Source organism: Channa argus, chromosome 9 (assembly GCF_033026475.1).
Source record: "Channa argus isolate prfri chromosome 9, Channa argus male v1.0, whole genome shotgun sequence".
Classification (NCBI taxonomy): Eukaryota; Metazoa; Chordata; class Actinopteri; order Anabantiformes; family Channidae; genus Channa; species Channa argus.
Genome location: NC_090205.1, coordinates 25,338,967 through 25,355,896, shown reverse-complemented (window position 1 = coordinate 25,355,896; position 16,930 = coordinate 25,338,967). Strand labels below are relative to the sequence as shown.

At 37.7% G+C, this 16,930-nt stretch overlaps 1 protein-coding gene across 1 annotated transcript in view; it reads right to left on the bottom strand.

Moving 5' to 3' along the window:
• LOC137133524 (inactive dipeptidyl peptidase 10-like) overlaps nucleotides 1-16,930 on the bottom strand; it is a 110,217-nt gene that overhangs the window by 41,483 nt on the left and 51,804 nt on the right. The window contains exons 2-5 of the mRNA XM_067517219.1: nucleotides 7,791-7,902; nucleotides 6,729-6,824; nucleotides 600-694; nucleotides 298-372 (exon numbers count right to left, since the gene is read on the bottom strand). Of these exons, the coding sequence (XP_067373320.1) occupies nucleotides 298-372; nucleotides 600-694; nucleotides 6,729-6,824; nucleotides 7,791-7,902 (378 nt within the window). The remainder of the gene's footprint in view (nucleotides 1-297; nucleotides 373-599; nucleotides 695-6,728; nucleotides 6,825-7,790; nucleotides 7,903-16,930) is intronic.

Below are 16,930 nucleotides of genomic sequence, written 5' to 3'. Positions count from 1 at the left end.
ATTCTAGGTCCATTCTACTGTATTGTAGTATGTAGAGCTGTAATTCCAAAACAAGGAGACATAACATAGATTAAGCAGCTTGTGCCACTTTAGAGCTTTATAGAAAGCACACTTGCACTGGCAGCAGTGTGATGCTCCATCAGTACAGGTAGAACATAGCAGGCAGAGAAAATGTGACTGTAACAAATGAGAACACTCATAGTGAGAGTGTATATATGAATGTTACATTGATGATGCAGCCCTAAACCAAACAACAGTGTTTCAGTATGTGCAATTAGAACATTCAGTTCTCCTCACCTGCTTGACATCATAGCCGAGAAGAACAAAGTTCAGATCAGGAGAGACTGCAAACTTTGATGCCTTAAAAGTTGCCTGTGGACAGAACAAGAAATAGAGTAAAATGTCACAGTGAAAGTTGAGTCAACTCTGGTCTGAATATCTGGCTATGGCAAAGAGGGTTGCAGTGATAATGAAGAGACATTTCATCTTATTCACTCAAGATTGCTCTAATAATATTATTTTACTTCTATCATTATCCAAAATATGAGAGTTGTAAATGTATATAAAAATATATTATGTAAATACATTAGTTTACTTACAAATGTTGTGTTTTTCAGCAGGAGTTCTGTTTCATTGCTGTGTGTGTTGACTTTCAAAACATCTCCATCCCAGCTCCGATAGATAATTTCTTCTCCTGGGATGGAAACATACACAGTCAAAGCACTGTGTGTGTATCAAAAATTAATATTTATTCATGTTAAGCAAACAAGTTTTTCTCTTTTCAAACTCTACCTCACCATAATTATGTCTGCCGAAAAACTGGGAATTGTTTGATTTTAACATTGAACTGCACACAGTGCAAAGACTAAACCAGCAGTCAACTAGCAAGTGCATTCTGCATCTGCGTGAGAGGAAATAGTCTGTATTCATTACTTATTTCTCTCGACTGTGTGTAAATGATGCAGGACACACCGCAATAACTAGGCCCACAGACACTCGGAAAACTGAGTCTAAAACACTGTCTAAAGTCCAACCATCAGCTTGGTGTGTCTACAGTAAGATATGAACAAGGTCAGGTAACCAAAATATTTGAAAGGGGTTGGTCTGCACTCCGAAAGCTTCTGCTTCACATCCGTTACTGACCAAAGCCCCTTTTACATTGAGTTTCAAGCATTTGGCTGTGAAGTTGACAATTCTTTAAGGCAGCTTTTGTTATTAACAAAACGATGCCCCAGTGATCTTTTTAACACAACTGCCAAAATCCCTGCAATACATTAACATTCAGTTCTTTTTTAGATGCTTTTATCCAAATTAACACACAAGTGACGTACAAAGCAACAAAAAAAGCTTGGTTTGGCAGAAATTTTTAAACCAAAGTCCCATGAGAAGAAATATTTCAGCATCATAAAATATTCAGTGTCAAATATAAAAAGAAAACCTTGCTTAGGAAGCTGCAGAAAGAGTTCAACCTTCAGCAGTTATTTGAGGCTTGAGTGAATATTGGCAATAATGGGAATAGGGAATAGGCAGTATTATCATCGTGTATCAAGGATAATGACACAGCCCTAGTTTGAGAAAGTGCAGGTGGGAAAGTGTGGTTGAGTTGGTTACTCTGTAGGTTAGTGTCATGGTTGCAAACATGATGCCGGGAACCTAGGGAAGCCAGAAAGAATGATAAGATAAGCAGTATTTCCCTTTTGGCTGATCTAAAATGAGATGTGCTGTTGCAGTCTGGATCATATATAAGAGGGTAGGGTCTGATCTTTCTGAAGTTGTAAGGGGCAAATGTGCTTGCCCTGAAGATGGAGATGTGGTCTGCAAAGCTTAGTTCTGATTTAACCCACGTATATAACCCCTACCAACCCCGTCAGTCCAGGAAGGCTTGAATTCCATTAATGCATTTGACAGGTCTAAATCATTCTGAGGTCCCCATCTCATATAAATGTGAATAAATAAGCTCTGAGGCATCAAGCTCTGGCAACCTTAACCCTGCAAACTAGTAAACACTCAAAACACTTTAAATATAATGACAGGAAAATAAGTATGAAAGACAGATGTATTGTTTGCATGCAGCCTGCAAAGAAATCCTCCTTAGGGCTCTCATTATTTAGAAAATCTACAATAAAGCAAAGCACAATTGTTTTGTGGTGTCTTGTGGTGTGTTTGGTGCATATGTATGTAGACTTAAACAAAATATGCAATTATTGATGGGCCTACAGTAGTCCTATGTGGACAACAGTTCCAACGGAAAATACTCTAAGGATCAGGGGGCCATGTATCTCAGCCATGATTAAATGTGTCTCAGCTGTCCAATGACTTGCAGGTGTTTCATAAGGGCAAGAACTGAAGGAAATCGGCTGTTCTGCCACTTTTGACACTGTTTCCTATCTGATAAATTACACATCTCAAGCCCTTGCACTTAATGTTGTGGTGTTAAGAAAAAAGGTTAGTTTGACATGTCTGGACTCGGAAAAGCCCTTGATGTGTTGAACTGTTGACTCGCATTGTTGATTCAGGACGCATAGTGAGAGGAATTTACAGAGTAAGGCTGGAAATAAGTGGGCATTTTATCTCAATGTAGCACTTAAAGCATTGCTTAATGTGTCAGTGGGAGCACTATTCAGCCTATGAAACAGATCTATAATGTCTTCTGGTGCTCTGGAGGGCCATAACCCCTGGTGATGCCATTAGGTTTATCTCAGTTTGGGCTCGGTAAGGACAGATCTTTAGGGGAAAGCCTGCATTGCAAAGTGGAGGCAATTGGGTTTGAAAGACAAAGTATAAACCAGGCAAGGATAGGTATAAGGATGCTGCTTGAGCAAATATTAGGACTCTCCTACCCGTCCCTCACCTTTACGGACACACAACTAAAATGCATCTCTGCCCTTACAAATTAAAACATCTAGAGATTAGTATTAGACCTATAAGTCAAGTCTGGACATGATAGTAGATTTGAGCATTACAGCCGGCAGTTTGTGTCTCTACTGACTGCTGAGCCTTGAGTCACCCAAAGGAATACAGTCCTACTGAAAATGATCCATAAAGCCATAACAGTTATTATCTGTTAACTGTTATCTCTCCAAAGTCAAAAGATGTTAAAAATATATGGATTACTTGATCGGTGCCTTGGGGGCTCTAGAATGCGCCGTCAACACAGCGCTCACACATTACAAACGTGTTAAAGGACGTCTTCACTGCTTTTAAACTTGCATCTTTGGTGCTAGTTTTGGTGGCACATGAAAGTAAATGGCACTATATTAAAGTAGTTCTCTACTTCTACCTGAAAAATCCCTCCAGATGACATCACTTGAAAAGAACCTTCAGTTCAGATTATGTTATCTCGTTGGTCACATTTTAGAGTATGCAATCACGGGCAACCTGTTTTTCCAGAGCTCCTTCCAGATAACATCATCTGAATTCCTAATGATGAAAAACTCCTCCGGGTGATGTCACGTGGAGGAGTTTTTTTCAGCTAGAAACAGAGAAATATTATTTAACTAAGTAGAGAATGTACCTGTGCCTGCAAGAGTAGTTAAAATGCTGTGGAAAACTCAGGGGAACATCACAGTTGGGTAGAGTAATCTGGGGCAACATCACAGCAAGTGGCACCTTTAACCTTTGACATAGTGTATAATTGATTGTTAACCCACAGTAAATGCAATACTGATAAGTACAGCTGTTCACAGTGCATCTCCTCCTCTCACCCATTATATTCCTGATTTGAATTTCTGCTAATATGTAATATATTACTACTGTATTACATGAATTTGAATTACAGCCAGTGTTTCATCCACAAAACATTTTATTAAAAAAATAAATAAATCAGTTGGTTGTTTGCTGTTTGAAAAACTTTTTGGTTTTAAGATCAAAGCTCCAAGCACCTCTCCAAGTCCTCCTGCGTCATTTGTACTGAACAACAGCCCTGTCGACAGCCTGTACATATAATATGATCTTTTTGTGCTTTGGAGCAGTAAAAGTTTGACTTGTGGTGCTGTTATGATCCAGAGAGACCCAGTAATGAGTGAGCAGGCGCTCAAAGGGCATTCACACTCTTAAAGAGGAGCCGCTGGCCTGGTTTTTGTCATGTTTTTCAAGAACCAGGTGAGGCAATAGAAAGCCCACCTTCATCATCTAGCTGTCACGGGCAAAGTTTTAAAGCTACTGTACTAAACTACTAAAATTTGTGGTGCTATAAGTATTTCTTATAAGCTGTAGACTGTTGTATGCTGTGACTTCTTTGTATTGGAAAAAAATAAATTATAACCCTGGCTATGGCAAATTATTGTACACTGGATCATTTCTCAGTGTAACACTCCCTACTGAGCACCAAACAGCAGACAGAAAAATTTAAAGACCATCTGGTTTCACTGCAGTAGAGAAAAAAAACTAGCCAGATTGTGCAACCTGCATGCTAAATATATTTAGAGATCAGATGCTGATTGGTTAATGATCTGCTGTCTTATCAAATGCTAATTAGAGGAGCAGATCCAACCTGAATGAATCTGCAGTGTGGATTTATGTCTCGAAGGAAACTTTCTAATCATTCCCACACCAATTACAAGGCTGGCAGAAGCAAGGCAACCTTTCAGCAAGATGGTAACGGCGTTATCTTTTGTGCAGAACATTTTCATTGGGTTTTCAGTGTCATTTGTTTCCTTCAAGAACAACTTAACAAAAGGAGATGTACTTTTTCGCAAAGCCAAGCCCCTTTTGGGAGAACTATTACAAAGAAAAATAAAGAGAGCCTTTCTAACATTACTCAAGGACTGTTGGGAGACAGGCAGCATGTGAAAGCCAGACTTTGAGATGTGGAAAAGTGAGCGTGACAGAGAGGAGCCAAGCACAGCAGTCTTTTAGGGACAAGGCTGCGACAGCTCGACAGCACCAATACGACATATACATAACAGCCACATTTCAACTATTCCACCTAAAAGAATTACAAAATGTGACTTTTGATGTGTTATACGTGGTTTTTGTGAAGGACAAAGTCTTTTGGGTCTTTCTACACAAGAAAACATTCAGATGGTGACATAAATGTCCCTTGCAGTGTCCCATAATGGTCTCAATTTTGCTGACTGTGTCACATGGCAACACTCGTAATGTGTTCAGAGTGTGTTAATGGCACAGTGATGCTAGGAAATTAGGACATCTATTTGGTTACATATTGCTACGGACATAAATTGTTAAATTGTTTTCTTCTCGTCACTAGTGATCTTGAGATCATCATATTTTATAATGAAGTTCATCATCTTTTTAACATCACATGTGATATGGTTGCATGTAGAGATTGATTTGTGGTAATAAAAATAGAAAAGAAGCCTGTCAAGCCAACCAAGCCCATTATACCTGTTATTTGACATAACAAAGCCAACTGTGTCCAAATGTTAATCTCAACAGCACTGGAGTTAAATACATGCATCAACGATATGTATTACAATGCTTTCGAAATATAACTGATATTGTGATAAACATAAAAAATCTGTTAAAAGAAAAACCTGAACTTCTTATGGTTGATTTAGTGGATTTCTGCCTGATGCTCTTGGACTTTGCCTTTTGTTATTTGACCTTTGCCTGTCTTCTGACTTCTACCTTCTGATATCCCTGCCTAATTTGTTTGCTTGGACTCTAAAGTAAAACTTTGTTTAGCATACTGGAGGTTCAAATGTCAATTTGTTTTTTAGAGACGTCACAAACTCATGTGAACTTGTTTTTGAACATGTAGCTGACTGTCTGCTTCATTATTTGGCCTGTGGTTCACTAATATATTAGCTATGGTTAAGGAACCATCATTTAGTAAATTGTCTGCACTAACATAGGACTTTTCTACCTATTGGCACTTAAAGCGCTTTACACTGCTTCTTATTCACCCATTCGCACTCACAATCTCACACACACACTGTTGGAGGATCTGCTATGCAGCCGGCCAACGCTCACCAGGAGCAACTAAGTTGGGGTTCAGTGTCTTATAACACTGTACTTTATGTGACTGGGGATCGACTCAACAACTGCGGGATTGGTGGACGACCACCCTACCTTCCTGCGCGACAGTCGCCCTTTCTAAACAATTCTCATGGCAAATGTTGCTAAGCAGTAGGTGTTGTCATGCCTTGCTCAACTGTTCTATCTTGGGAAACAAATGTAGCTTGGATGATGCTTGAAACAGCTTTGCTTGTTTAGCATTTCTACAGTGATGTTAGGACAGCATGGCTTCTTTGTACCTTATCTGTTTATTATTGGATGTATTGGAAGTAATACACCTCATATTGAGCCAAGTGGACCAAAAAGTTTAGTTTAAAATATCAATGTAATCATTTTGACTCAACCACAAGCTCTCTTCAAAGCTTTACTGTTGTTGTTTAGAGGATTTAAAATTCATTGATCTTGAAGAAGTTGTAGCACATGTTTTAAATTTTATTAATTTTTCTCTGCTGTCTTAAGTTCAATTGTTAATTTGTGTGTAAACTGTCTATTCTGCTTGACTGTGAAAATGTATCCAATGCAGTAAAGTTTTTATTATCTTCCATAATAAGGGCTTAAATAATTAACAGGTCAAAAAAATCTGATGAAAAATTTGTCACAGTGAAAAATATTCAATGTTTTTTGCACAAATGACATAAACCACATATGCATACATACTAAATCCATTTGAAAGACATTTTTTTTATATTTCAAATTTAATTATTTGCAATGTTTGAGGCTATTTGAATTCAGGTGTCTGACATACTTACCACTGATCCACCTTGCACCAGGGTCATGTATTTTGAAGTTTTCATGAAAAAGGTCATCCAGTGTCAACTGTGAACCAACCGGTCTGTCACCTCTAACTGCAGGAAGAAGAAGATACATTTAACAACATCCAAGCAGTCAGAGGAAAAAAAAATTGCATGGTTTGTCAATGACATAATGCACAAGCTTATTCAGCAGTTATAGTTAACTTCCAGATGTTGTCTTACACAGTCTCTAAATTATTTTATTACCCAGGTTTTGTATTCTTTAACATAACATTTACATCATCACTAAAAATCTATTTTAGGGTAAAACAAACTGGAGAGTTGGTGGAGGCCTTTACAACACATGCAAATTGTAAAAGGATGGAGACAAAATTAATGATAGATATAAGAATGACAAGTAAACTAGGCAAAGACAAGAAGTATTTGTTTTGCCAGATTCATTTACACAATATCCAATTTTAGGTTTATTAAATTGTGTTTAAGCCCCTCTACATGCAACCAACATAATACGAAGGTCCTGATGTTGTTGCCAAATGTGTTGATATTATTTAAGCCTGATAATTCTGTCCATAAAAAAGGAATTTTGTATAGATACTGTGTGTGTAGATGTGTACAGTTGATAGGGAAGAAAAAGACCTTTCTAATGATCACATTAAATATTAAAGGCAGGGTGAATCCATCATACAGCTCCATCAGAAAAGATGTCAAAGGTTAAATACTTCGAACCGAACTAAAAAAAGTTTTTATTGGACACCACTTCTTTAATGCTAAAGACGAGAGGGGCCATCTGATTGTTATCAGCACACAATTAAAAAGCCAGCATATGTGAGGGGTGCATTAGGTCACATGATAAGAATAACTCGTTTAATTTTAATTTAAAAAAGAGAGGGAGAATTTAGGTTAAACGAAATAACCCCTGAACACTGTGTCCGCATCTAAAATATTCATCTGTCAAATACAATAAACAAAAGTATTGTGTGCGTGTGTAAACATGAACATTGTATTACATCTTCTAATGTCTTCCTTATTTTTGTGACCAGATCTGTAAACAAATCTCACCTTTTGAAAGCAGAATAATGGAGAGTCCAATGAGTGAGAGCACCACCAAAATAACCAGCAGCGAGATGCCAATGCCCTTCCAGTTTCTATCAGCTCCAATAGATGCTACATCCTGTAAAACACACACACACACACGACGAAACACATCATATAAATAAAGATGAACTGAGAAAATAATTCAACAATATAGCATTGCACTACACACTAATTGGGGAAATTTGATAATTCAGAAAGTCAATACCTGCTGGGTATAGAGACAGAATATTACAGTCATTTACTGTATACTCAAGATTATTTGGCCTGTCTCAAATGAGCCTCTGCAGAAATCTGAGGGAGAAGCAGTACTTGCACTTTGGTGTATAACTAAGTAATTGGTGATGGCCTCTCTAATCTTTAAGCTTTTTGAGATCAAAATAAAGTAGCACCACAGCATTTGTCCACAACATCACCATACTTACATTCTTTACAAAGAAGAAAACTGTGCTGTGGTATCTGACACCAAGACATGAGCAGCAGCTTCTTTCAGTCCTCTAAGTTGTGAGGTGGGGCCTACGTGGATCTCAATCGTGGTCTCATCACCTCCCCAGATAAACACTTGTATGTCTTATCACTTAGAACCTAATTTATCAGGCCCCCTTCTTCTGATGCTCACTTGCCCACTGTAGGCTTTTTAACTTCAGGGACTTCAGAGACAAACTGTTCACTTCCTGCCTAACATATCCCACCCACTTCCAAGATAATCAACGTTATTCACTTCACCCAATAGTCGTCATGTTACAGCTGATCTCTGTGTGTGTGTGTGTGTGTGTGTGTGTGTGTGTGTGTGTGTGTGTGTGTGTGTGTGTGTGTGTGTGTGTGTGTGTGTGTGTGTGTGTGCTAAACATACATATATGTATTAAGATTAATTGGAGTAAAGAGTTAATATATATCTTCTGATCCAATGCCCTAAGACAATAGGGGATAAATTATTAATTAAAATGCATTCAGGCTGGACTAAACAAAGAGCTTTTTACAGTAAAGAAATGAAATATACTTGACTTGTTGAGTTACCTGATCTCAATTTGACTAAGCTTTTTAGAGTATAAAAGAACTATGAAAACTGTTTGAGGGATCAGTTTATGATTGTAGGCAAAATGTCCAAGAAAACTAGAAAGAGTAGCTGTTCTTAAGCTGCTTAATATGATGAAAGCCATGCAAAAGAGACGGAACAATTCTCTGAAGATCAGGCCCATATTTGGACTATGACACCTTCTTGACATAAATTATGCAGGTTTATTTTTTCTGCAGTGACATGTAGTTTTACAAATAAATCTTTCTCGCTTACAAAGCCCCAAGCTAGAGAAAACCTGCCTGTGTACTTATGGATATGTTTGCCTTCCAAGTGTTTTAATTGCAAGTATGATTCAAAAATAAATGTCCTGCACTGCCAACTCTTCACCCCCTACTCAACATTTTCAGCCTTCCACCTTGTCCCTGTGGCTTCTTAAAATTCTGGATAAGTCACAAGAGAAATGCCATTTTCCACAGTGAAGAGTTCTCTCTATCATTTGGTTTGTGCCATCTGTGTTTTGTTTAGCTTCATTAACTAGAGCAACCCTCATTACACATGAGGGAGTGTTATTTGCCATTTTGATTTCTCCATCTGATCATTTTTCAGACATCCAATGATACACTGAGCTGTCAGGCTGTTTTCATCCTGATAGTGTACATTTTCATATGATGCAATTCAGGGAATTCTTCCATCCCCTGCTGCGAAAATGTCTATGAAGTGTTGGCTAAACTGCTACATTGCCATTAAAAAAATGTGTTAAAAAATCATTAGATACATCTATTTCATGTATGGAGGAGCTTACATCAACTACCTAAAGACAAACCCAGTTCACATACGCTAAATCAATTAATTGATTAAAATCAGTTGTCAAAATGTCACATTTAACTCATTGTTTTTTACACTGCAATAGAAAGAGGAAGTCATAATGTTAATAACCTTTTCAGTCAATTGATGAGAATCACTATATTTGGCTTTCTTTCTAGGTAGAAGGCTACCTACTGAACAGTAAGAATGGCCTGATAGATGACTGATATTACCCCATTGAATTGTGTAATAACAGCCAAATTGGCACAGCTATCTTTGGGCTTAACTCTGGTTTCTGGTTGCCATGAAGCTGAATCATTTCTTATTGGTCTGAATCATCATGATAACTTATTCTACATGACTGAGCAACTCTGGAGTTATGTTAACTTTCAAGAAACGGAGAGTGGGGCGTTTTAATTGCTGAGATAGTTGAGGCTACAGGAATACAGGGCAGAAGGGCAGAGAAAGATGGTCCATCAGCCACAAATCTTAACTCTAGAATCGCTACTAGCATCCTTGATACAGAGGGAATATTACTGTATTTCCAACACAGTGCTCTTATTGCTACTCTTAATAGAACAGAATAGAATAGAACTTTATTTGTCATTGTAACACGTACAACAAAATCGAACATTCATCTTAAACAGTAAACTCATCCATCCAATTAATATAACTACTATAAATAACAAAAACATAAACTACTAGTATCAATAAATAAGAAGGCTAAAACCATATTGCCACGTCCCCTTAATGCATAATGGACATGCACTTAGTGCTCAATTTGTACTTGCAGCATTTACTGCCCTTGGATAAAAATTGTATCAATTAAAAATGTTTTGTTAGTAAAAACAACTTTTTCCTGAAAGAATCAGACGTACGGTATCTGGCATAACAAATACATAATTCTAATGTGCAATATATTGTTCGTGGAAATACTTTGACTGAATCCTCTTTTGAAAAACACTAAAAATGTCATTATATAATATATATTATAGTTCACTATGTTTAATGTTTAGCAAATATTTTGATTTCTGATATATATATATATATATATATATATATATATATATATATATATATATATATATATATATATATATATATATATATATATATATATATATATATATATCTTAGCAGTCACCATCTATTTTAAGTAAAGTTAAAATTACTTCTGCATTATTTACATGTGTTGAGATCCTCAAAACCATTTAGACTGGTCAGATGGTCATAGTGGAGTGGAAACAGTTATAGCCAATTCCTTTAAGAAAAGTGAAAAATGCACTCCATGTCACACTTCATCAAAGTAATGTTAGATTTAAAGAGCAGAAAAAAATGAAACAACAGACAAGCAAAACCAAAAGGTAGGGGGAACTAAAAAATATACGATGAACAATAAAGAAATTTTTCCTTTTACTTACAAGAAAAAGTTTTCATACTTTTCTAAAAGTTAGCTGCTATTTAGCAGTTTATTACCAGGATTTGACTTTTTGACGAGGACTTTAAATACTTTGTTTTATTGTGTTAACACCTAATAAAAACCATTTAATCGTAGCAGGTATTAGCATTAGGTAAATACAACCTCACATGAAAAACAACATGGTGCTTTTTTTCATCGTACCATTATGTTTTTAACAAAAATAAACTCTTGGCAATACTAAATAACCCCGTACTGCTTCAATTGGATTTTCCATAGGCAGCAAGGAAGCTGCTAGGGCTTCTTTTGGTATAACTGCCACTGAGAGATTCAGAAAAATAAGACAGCACAATTATTAGGGCAAACGGGTCAGCCTTTGTAGTGCTCTGGGTAAACAAGATGTCATTCACATCCTTTTCACCCTGGTCCCTGCATAAACAAGAAATCAAACCAGAGATGTGAATCCATGAATTGCATTCCCACGGGTTTGTAGCTTTAAAATGCTCCGTGCCTTAGTTTCATTTAGTGCTTTTATTCAACAGTCACAGTAGGTATTACTCTGTTCAAATAAGTAATGCTTTAGGGCAGAGGTGTGATCCTTTAGCAGGGAAATTATCATCTATAGTATTTCTCAGTCGGTGCTAGGTCTGGAGAATTGAAAAGATTTAAAGCTTGGCCCTGTATTGCCATCAGTGCCCATCCAGCACACAAGACAGACATATCCGTGATGATAATGTAGCTCACATTTAGAACACAGATTAGATAAACATGTTCAATATGTCAATGCTATCATTACATCAAAGCAATCGCTGAGAAGACTTTCAGGTAAAATCTTTGACAGGACAAAATGCAATCTTCTTATCGTGTTCACAGCTGGTAAGCCAGTTTGCCCCTGCCTTTAGAGTCAAAAAAGTGTGTGTGTGTGTGTGTGTGTGTGGAAGAGAATCATTTTTTCTGACTACCACATAAGACACTGGGGAGGCTCTTGCTGGTCTTCAAGATGTCAACTCTTGGTATTTCTTTGTCAGCACTGTACTAAACATCCCCTTGGTTACAAAACAGCATGATAAATCCAACCAATTCCAAATACAGCACTACTGTAGCTCACCTGCTAACCTGTCAAAAAAAGGCAAAGCTTTTCCTCAGTGACTTTGACCAAACTGAAGTGCACATACTTTTTCTGACACTTTGTGACAGTGCGGTGTGATTTCTACTCCCAGTGAAATTCACTCCACTATCTGTAGCATTGTACCAGGTGCTCATTTAAAGATATACAGCTGCAGAAATTGAACCACACAGAAAAAGGGCCATAGGTGGTGAAGCATGCTGCGCCATAAAGCCTTTAATCTGTGTCACGATCGCCATTTGAAATAAAGCCTTCAACCACACTGCACGCTGTGACTTCTTTAAGGGCAGTTTTCCAGGTCCAGAGGTGAAGCCTTGGAAACCAGCTCTCACTGTGTTTGCTTTTCAGTCAGAACAAACAATGGGTTTTGGAGATAGCGTTTTTCTTTCACTGCATAGTGACACAGTCAGAACTGATTGGCTGCTGAGGTTCGAGAAGGTGGGTTTATCATAATGTGATTCCAGTCACTAAAAGGGGGGAGAGTGGAGATGTGGATCAGGGGAGCATGCTGAAGATGATAGCAAGAAACAACTTGATAATGCTCACCCTGCAGTACTTTGGGTAACTTCCTGGTTCTGTATATTTATCAACCTAAATGACCTGAAACCAAACAGGCTCAGATGATATAAGGACAGGATCAAACCAGCAACTTGGTATTCACCATGTCGTAGACTTAATGGCCTCTCGCCCTCTGTCAGCTGGGATAGGCTCCAGCCACCACCCCTCCTCCAACCCTACACAGGATATGTGCTTACAGATAATGGATAGGTGAGTGGATTTTAATAATAAGCCCGATTTAACCCCACCTACTGAATTCAATTACACATTCCATCAAAATATATGTATAAAATGTCATACGGGCTCTGATTGACAGATGTCAGAACACACAGTGCATCAAAGCAAACATGGTCTTAATATTGCGGTTGATCAGTCTGTCTGTCAGTAAAATTTTTACTGGAACCAGATTTCCAATTCCAAATGGTCTTAAACTGTGACTTTAGGTGGTTTTGCTCTCACAGATATTAAACTTATTTAACCTGTCAGACTCACTGATCTGTTGACAGAAATAGAGTGCACGCTGTACCTCGATCCAATATTTCACTGAGCAATTTGGCGGACGGGAACAACATTTACATGATGAATTGGCAGAGCGAAATATTCTAATAAATATCCCAAAGGCTGAATTTGAGAGATAATATATCACCTAGCGTAGAGTGTGGAGCTGGGACCACTTGACATTTCTGTCATATAAAAGCAGGGAGGAATGCTGTGCTTCGGTTTTTCAGGACACTAAATATTAATAGAAAGCAGGACTGAGAGATGTCCTTTGGTTGCATAAAAAGACACAAGGTATGTAGGTGAGCATTGTAATCTCTGCAACTATGAAGCTTGAAAGATAAAGCAGCCTGCTTTAGATTGAACAGCAATTGATTCATTACTCATCGTAGAGAGAAACTGGGTCATCTCATGCACAGATCCAAAAACATTCTACTATTATATGGTATCGGATTCTGACAAAAAGTCGGCTGATGGTAACTATTGTTGTATTTTGAAGCAACCTGAGGGGGTTCACGTAGCCATCCTAGCATACACCAGATTTACACATGGGTCTTACGTTGTTCATGTGTTGATGTTGGTGTTATTGTGTTCTACATTATTCTCCACTTTCATTGATGTCCCACAATCATCATAGAGAAATTAGATTGCGCATAAACCAAGTGTAATTTTATTTCTTTATTTTTTGGGTAGTGTTGATTGGTGATACCAAAAGAGCAATGGTTTAACATGAAATCTGCTCCCTGTTGAGTTCTTTCTAGATGCAAACAAGACTTGAGAGACCATCCAAAGAGACAAGGGTTCTCCTGTATCAACCTGATAACTCACCATACTGTAGGCAAGTGTTGGCCATGAATTGACACCTTAATATATCTTGTTCATCTGTGGTGAGCCACCCACACTGCAACAGTGGGTGGCATGAACCTTCACAGGCACCAACATATGCTATTTTTAATTTAATATCAAAAACGTCAGGGGTGCTTTTCAGTGTCAAAGTGAAGTTTTTGAAGATATATCAGCTCTCATGCAAAAGGCTTCATTCGTTCTAATTAACTGACTCAAAGGGTAACTGCTTTGTAGATCGATTAAATGGTTTAATTGAGGGGTAAAAGAGCAACTATGGCACAGGAGGTAGAGCAGTTGTCCACCAATCCCATGAGTGTTAGTTTGATCCCTGGCTCCTCCTGTCACACGTCATTTCCTGTGTGTGTGATTTCGAGTGCCAATAGGTGAATGGGAAGCTAGAATGACATCTACAACTTAACCACTTCAGAGTTTATATGCCTCAAGTTAGTCAGAAGTGAAGAAGCCTTCAGGTGAAATGTCTTTTAGAACTTCAGGCAAGTTCAGCTGAAGGCATCACCTATGGTAAACTCACATACTGTGAACACTCCTGTAAAACATGACTAAGAAAGTTTGCACAACCAGGCTAAAAACAACCAATATAAATGTATGTTGTACACCACAGCAAACATAACACAACTCGCCTAGTATTTAGACATGGAAAAGTTTGCCAGGAGAAGGTTTGGGTGGAAGGATGAGGCAACAAAGTGGTGAATTTTTCCCACAGGAGACCAAAGCTCAAGTTCAGTGTGAAACAACTGTTTGTTGCTGTGTTGTAACCGGTCATGTGACAACATCACCATGATATATTCTAATTATGTCAGTGCCCAGCTTTTTAAGAAAAATTTAATCAGCCTTTTGTTCAACCTGTATAATTGTGACCTGTTTTTGAAGAGTTTCATCTTCTGTAGAAAAGAGGGTGCATGGTGCTAAGTGCCACACACAAGGAAGTTGGAAAATACTTTATAACTAAATAACAGATTTGGTCCTTTCTTTATGCCCGTGTATTATCCTTATGCCAGAGTTATACCAGTGCACAAATGTACTGTATACTGTATAATAGTGAAATGTGCTGATGGTTTTGCTCACATTAGCAGTTTTATATTTAGCCACAAGGGAGCCTGTCTTATCTTAACTGATCAAATAGAGCTGAACGCAGCTGCAAAAGGCAAGTGAGGATCTACTATGGTTATGGCCGGTATACTAAATGGTGAAATAGATTCTATTTATGAGGGGGTTTTCTAACTTAACGGTCCATTTAGCTCTTACTCAAACACAGTCACACTAGTGGTGGCGGAGCTGCGATGCAAGGCACTCGCATGGCGCACTGGGAGCAACATGCTGTTGAGTGTATTGTTCAAGGACACAGCACAAAGACCAGTTCTGTCACGAGCCACTTAGTGGGGTTGATTGGCTACTAATAATGGTACCAATCAAATACCTTCTTCCTGCAGCCCATGAGTGACCCTGGGTTCTACTTACATTCTGACTTGCTCTGAGATACGAAACTTAAAAATTTCTAGATTTGTTATAAAAGACTTGTCAACATAACAACCTTTTTCATATATTAAATGCTTGGATTTACAAGAATGTAAAAATCAAGAATGCTTAAATATTTTCAGTCTTAATTTGAAATATTACACACCAGTACCATATAAATAACTGAACAGGTGCTTAATATTTATAAGATATTGATGAAAATACAGCAAATCACCAATATGCATTAATACAATTACTTCAAAGAGTGAGAGTCACACAGTAGTAAAATAATTTGAGGTAATTTTTTTTTTGTTTGTTTTTGTCTGACATTTATTTTCTGCCGCTGCTGTCCCTCTGTCAACTATTTGTCTTTATTTTTACTGCTTGGAAAAGCTTGAGATACTGTATCACTGTCAGAGGCTGAGGTTCGATTGGATTCTGTCATTGGTTTATGTCAGATGAAATCCACAAATTGCAAACAAAACTGACACAGACACGGTGAGGAGCATGGTGGATTTGGCAATAAATTACTAAAATGCCATACATGCTGTAACTGTAACTTTGTCTTTCACAATATGTGCAATAAAATTCTCACTTCAGAAGAGTCATATTTGGCACAATGTCATGGTCTTATCTCTTTTGATCTCAGTTACGAAGCAGTTAAGTTAAACGATAAAGAGGGTGAACCGGAATTTTGCTCCTGTTAAGATTCTGAATACAGACTGGTCCTTTTCTGATATAACCTTGGGAACCAAGTTGAGAATGAGTTGGGAAAGAGACTTTTCTTTAACTCAAAAGTCAAATTATAGGTAGACCTGTCACAATATCTACTTTTGTTGGAAAATATATTGTGCCAGCATTAATGTCGATAAATTATATTTGTGTGTGTGTGTGTGTGTGTGTGTGTGTGTGTGTGTGTGTGTCCGAACAATCTGTTCCTTAACCCCCTAAATGGGTTGCACAGAAACATGTTTCAATGAAACACAGATGACCTTTACTTTGTAGTGTCCCTGAATAAACCTCTTTTGCAAGATGATCTTGATCTTCTGACCTTTCTGTTTGAGAATAAACCTTCTCACCATATTTTCATTTTTTGCAACTTATAAAAATGCTACAGTTGTTTTTACAGCAATTCCCATATGTTGCTTTTTACAATCATTTGATTTAAGGTGCTCAGGGCAAAATAAAGGTCAGCAAAAATGATTGGGTGTATTTGCTGTTAGCTGAGTCCATTCAAGGCAAACAAAGTGTGAAGTAGTGTATTTGTAGCATTTCAGGAAACTGCATTCATAGGCAATATAGTCATATTATGGTTGACCACAATGTTTAGGCTGCAATGGTCTTTGCCTGTTAATTGAGATCCC